Consider the following 5,530-nt stretch of genomic DNA (forward strand, 5'->3'; position numbering starts at 1 on the left):
TTCAAGAAAGTGTTGACTTCTGACGTTTAGTTTGCTGTTTATAAAAGACATTGGTGAAGATGACTGAGCAGCAAGAAAACAAACTCAACGTGGGGTGCGGGAGGGGACAAGAAGTGGGGCAGACTGCCACCATTCTGTCATGATTGTTTCATCTGGGACGGCCAAAAAGCAGCAGCAGCACCAGGAGCCATATTGACAGTGTTAAGAGACATTTATATTATATACTCAGTCTGCTGCGTAGCTGTAGTGCTGTAGTGAGGAGCAGTGCTTTCTGTTCAGGTATGCCATGTACAGTATTTTTCAAGAGTTCAGTTAATTCATTTCCTCCATGACAGAAGATGCAGTCACCAATAAATCCTCTACACAGGCTGAAGATATTATTGCCTCTATCAGATGTTCCTGAGTTCAGCCTGGTGAGGCTGCAGTTCTCAACAGCAGGTTCCTGACAGGTTAGCAGGCTAGTAACACTTTAGCTTCACTGTGAGTTCAGATGTGTATCATACCTGTAGATGTTTCTTCAGATTTAATGAGTCCCTGGATGTTGAGAGCATTTTCACAGCTGGAGGAATAATTTGCATTGTACAGAGAGGTTATGGGCCTCCTCTGACTTAAATACAAAAAACTGTCAAAGTTTCCAGCCAAAGTTTCTCTCCCTGGGAGCAGCCATGACCCCAGCAGCAGGTGGTAAAATCCATAGCAGCACAGGTTGTTTCATTCACTGTGAAACATGAAACAGTGGAGCAGGTTAGTGCTCCAAGATATCAGTTCATGCAGCGTCTTTTCTAATACGATGGCCGCGTCTATTGTTTATATATCTTGTCAAGGTCTGTGCCATAAAGTGTTACAGTCCGGACATCCGGACTGTAACGGGTTACAGTTCCTTTTTTTTTTTTGTATCCTAATTACATAACGCCGTTACATGTAATCCGTTAAGGCCTCGCCATACTCCATGTGAAGCCAAACAAAGTTGGGCTGGATGATGTCGCCCGGCAGCCGAAGAAAGTTCGTTTGCCAGCTGGCCTTTCATGCTCCAGCAGAAGCTGCTCGAACTCGGAAGCCATGCCTGCTCCCAGGCCACGCCCACTCACAAAAGGTTGGGGACATGGAAGAAGACGTGTGTCAAGCTGAGGAGGAGGACTTGATGCTCTCCATATATGAGCAAAAGAAGAAAGGGCGACGGAGGTGGAATGTGCGACCGCTCAACACCACCAGAGCTCAGCAGGGTGAATAGTCTCCTGGTGAAGCAGGAGAGACGCTTCTCCTGTTTCACGATGTCGGCAGTGCGATTCGACGACCTCGTTCAACGTATTACGCCACTCATCCAGCATGCGCCGACACACACTCCATCTAGAAGAGGCTGGCAATCACACTTCGCCCATTGGCTTCTGGAGCTCTCAGAACAGTGTGGCGGCTCGCTATAAAATGGGACTTTCGACTGTGTGCTCCGTTGTCTCCGAAGTGGCCAACGCCATCTGGGAAGCTCTGAAGGATGAGTTGGTCTCCTCCCCATCACTGGCACAGACGGTGGACATCTCATGGGACTTCTGGAGATTGTGGAACTTCCCCAACTGTGTCGCTGCTATCAATGGCAAACACGCCACAATCAGAGACCCACCGAGAGCTGGAAGTGACCTTTTCAACTACAAAGACCAGCACTCCATTGCCCTGATGGCTGTTTGTGATACCAGGTACCTTCACTATGGTGGACGTCAGGGCCTACGGCAGGCAGGCTGATGGTGGAGTGTTTGAGCAGAGCTCTTTGGTTCAGCTCTGAAGAACTCCCGGCTAGCTTTGCCTCCTCCAGCTCCACTCTCTGGCACCTCCATCCAGGCCCCTCGTGTGATTGTGTGAGATGCAGCTTTCCCCCTTCACACAAACCTCGTACGTCCTTATTCAGGAATGTTATCGACTACTCTCTTGGTGTGTGAATGTGTGTGTGAATGGGTGAATGTGATACTGCAGTGTAAAGTGCTTTGGGCTCTGTCAAGGCAGGGTAAAAAGTGCTATACAAGTGTAGTCCATTTACCAAAATATAAATCTATATGAACCAAAGACAAATAAGCAAAGAAATGAAAAAGGGAAGTTAGGGTTCCCCATTTTTACTCTGCGACATCTGTAATAAGTTTTCTTTTTTGCGGCTAGAGGCAAGGCCGATTGCTCAATGGCAAATTCATCAGACAGGTGCAGAATTAATCTCACTGAAAATCATGCTTTTTAATCTTGATTGTAGCAAAAAAACGTGTATTTAAAATGTTGATCTCAAATTGACCACTATTCTCTATTGTCCAAATTATTTTAGTGGACAGAAGGCACCACACTTGCAAGAAAAGGTGACATATATTGCCACTACAAATTGACATGCGGCATTGTAAAGTATGTCGGTTAATTATTACTTCTCATCCTTTCATTATTTTTGCAATTCTTTGAATTATTTATCCTAAATAATTTGTGTAAATATGTACATTCCAATGTAGACATGATATGTAAAACACTTTCTTTTGATTTATAATATTACTATGAATTAATCCACACATTGCATTTTATACCTTTCTCAATCAGTATCTGACGGTGAAGGAGCAGATCTTCAATTACCGCCACTCTGGTGTCCAGCGAGTCATTGAAAACGCTGTCGGCATCTTGGTAGCAAGGTGGAGGGTCCCAGGCAGGCCAATGGAGTGTTTGCCTGACAAGTTTGGAGACACGGTGAAGGCCTGCATGTCGCTCCATAATTACCTCACCTGTACAAATGCTGCAAACGCACCGGCCGCCAGATACATCCCTGCAAGCTTCTTTCAAGAAAAAAATCTGATTTTCATTCTATTGCTCGCTTTGATCAGTCAATATAATCATATTGCAAACATGATCACAGTCCAGAATGAAATGTAGAATAACCAAAAGGACCATTCTTCATTGAACACCAATAAAATTTAATTGAACAATAAAAGGTGGGAAATGAAATATTGACAAATGAGAACTCAAACAGAATCAATCAACCCCAACAAATCTTCCACAGAGATCGTTGGGAAGCTGCAGGATGTTCTCCTATCTCTCCCCTGCAGCTTCCACTGCTGCCTCCCGTTCAGCCCGTCGTTTGCCCAGAGCAGCTTCAGAATTCAAGTCAGATGATTAGTCCCACTTCCTCTTCCTCTTCCTGGACCTGGGAGTGGGTGCAACAGGTGGGGTGTTGGTGAAGCTTCTGCTTCAGCAGGAGATGGAGGTGGCCCTGAGGTAGATGGCGAAGGAGAGACCGAGTCCTCCCATGCTTACAGTGGCAGACTCCTGGCTGCCGGTGGATCCTGGCTCACTGACCGACGGACCTTCACCAGGGTCTGACTCATCAATGACCTCCAAAATAGAGAAATGTTCATATAGGAGATGTTTGGACTACTAAACCCACAAACTGATGTTTCAACGTTATGTTATGTAAAATGTTATTGTAATGAGTATTATGATTATATGATCATGCCAACATTGTAATTATTGCAAGATTCTTTTGTATTATTCTCTGCTTCCCTCATCATGCTGAATGGTCATATTTGTGGGTTTCAGACGTTTAATGTGTTTGTTCAGCCACTGCAGACTGGTGAACTGGGCTGCTGGTGGTTTCCTGCTGCCAGCCACCCCACTTTTCTTGTCGGTCACACGGCGTATTGCCTTGGCGAATTTATCTCGCAGGTTCTTCCACCTCCTCCAACACTCGCTGTCATCCATATTCAGTTTTTTGTCAATTTCTACCCACAAGTTTTTGCACATTTTTGTGTCTTTATGGCTACTTGAGATGGGGTTATAAAGGTGCTCGTAGCACCGCACCAGCGCCGCCAGCTGCTCTTTGATCGCGTCCATTTTTAACAGATCACATTTGCCGCTAATTGATTACTCCCTCACAGTATGCAGAAACAAACCATTAAAATCTGACCAAACAAACAAAACTTCGCAATCATCCAGCCGAACAGAGTTTGCGCAGGATGAGGGGGCCAGGTGAATGGACTTTGTTCTGTCAGGAGGAGCTGCGAAAACAAAATCACTTCATTTTGTTCGCGCAGCTCTCCTGAGCAGCCGAACTTCGTTTGGCTTCGAGTGAAGGATGAATAGGCCTTCGCTTCCAAACTGTGCGAGGACAACAAATCACCAGAAATCTGTCTGTAATCATCAACTCAGACCTGAAAAATCTGACTTCATGTGTAGAAAGTGCTGAATGTTCTCAGACCTGAATACATCTCATATTACTTGCAGAATATGAAACTTCCAGACCCCCTGACGTCCTCAGGAAGATGATCCTCCAACAGTCCATGAGAGAGACCTGAACCTTTCCACAGCTGTGTCTTGTTTGGAGTTGAGTGCAGGTTCTGTTTCAGCTGTGACCAAAGGGCAGAGCCTGCAGTACAAAAGGAGGCAGAGCTGAGTAGCAGACATTCATCCTGCAGCTTTACACTGTTCACCACAGGTTTTCTTTGCTCCAGTTTCTTTAGAGAGAGCGCTGCAGAGATGGTCATGAGGAGTCTGGTGTTTCTGCTGCTGCTGGCTGTGAGCAGCGCCAAAGTGTTTGAGCACTGCGAATGGGCGCGAGTGTTGAAGAGTCATGGGATGGACGGATACCAAGGCGTCACCCTGGCTGGTTGTGAGTACAAATAGCTCTAAACGACAACAGAATGATATATCACATGTAGGCCTCATGTTGTCTGAGAGGCTGTATGTTAACCAGCTGAATTTAACCCACGATTCAGTGTGAGACACAACTAACTCATTTCTCAGATTGAAACTTCAGGAGGACTTTGCAGCAGTGAACCAGACACAGAGGCTGAGAGACTTTAAATGATGATGAACACTAGACTTACCAAACAGTCATTGATGCCCAGTGCAATACTTTTATTGTGCAGGGGTGTGCCTGTCTCAGTGGGAGTCCAGCTTTAACACCAAAGCCACCAGCAAAAATGGAGACGGCTCCACAGACTACGGCATCTTCCAGATCAACAGCCGCTATTGGTGCGAGGACGGCTCCTATTCAAGCAACGGCTGCAACATCAAATGCAGCAGTCAGTGAAGAATCCCTGCATTACACCGCTGAATTACTTAAATTTTCAGTTTCTTTGACTTTCAAAACGCATCCTGAGCTTTTGTAAGCACACTGCATTAGTTTAATAATGATCCACAAATTCCGTTTTTGTGTGATGGCATTTTGTTCTGGATCTAGTTCAATAACTGCGAAGACAGAGCAAATCTTTTGGTTTATTGGTTGTATATCTGGATCTTTGTAAACTTACAGTGACAAATGCCACAGACCCTGTCATCATTCTGTTCTGGATAATGTTATCCACAAGTTGCCAGGATCTGGATTAAAGTTTAGATGGAATTCATACACAGGTGTCAAAAACAAGCCAAGTTATAATGGAATCTTTTCAGTTTTTCCCTTCACTCCTTCATGCAACTCCAAAAGTCTGAGTTTCAGATATGCTTTCCGGTTTCTTCGTGTGCAAATCACAACAATTTAGACCACCAACCTCTCATACCCCCCCCCCCCCCCCCCCCCCCC

General features: G+C 45.3%; 1 protein-coding gene across 1 annotated transcript; it reads left to right on the forward strand.

Annotated features, from left to right (window-relative positions):
- The first annotated feature begins 4,397 nt into the window (after window positions 1-4,397).
- On the forward strand, window positions 4,398-5,041 carry LOC115383397 (lysozyme C-like). Its single transcript, XM_030085577.1, has 2 exons — window positions 4,398-4,618; window positions 4,878-5,041. The coding sequence occupies exons 1-2, from the start codon at window positions 4,486-4,488 to the stop codon at window positions 5,039-5,041; spliced, it is 297 nt and encodes a 98-aa protein (XP_029941437.1). The 5' UTR covers window positions 4,398-4,485.
- Window positions 5,042-5,530: the final 489 nt, after the last annotated feature.

The sequence above is a fragment of the Salarias fasciatus genome, assembly GCF_902148845.1.
Source record: "Salarias fasciatus chromosome 7 unlocalized genomic scaffold, fSalaFa1.1 super_scaffold_4, whole genome shotgun sequence".
NCBI lineage: Eukaryota > Metazoa > Chordata > Actinopteri > Blenniiformes > Blenniidae > Salarias > Salarias fasciatus.

Bases quoted from the DNA above. Each gene is read 5' to 3' on its own strand.
- LOC115383397 (XM_030085577.1), top strand. From the start codon at position 4,486: ATGGTCATGAGGAGTCTGGTGTTTCTGCTGCTGCTGGCTGTGAGCAGC. The intron at 4,619-4,877 runs GTGAGTACAAAT...TTTATTGTGCAG, and splicing joins AGGCGTCACCCTGGCTGGTT to GGGTGTGCCTGTCTCAGTGG.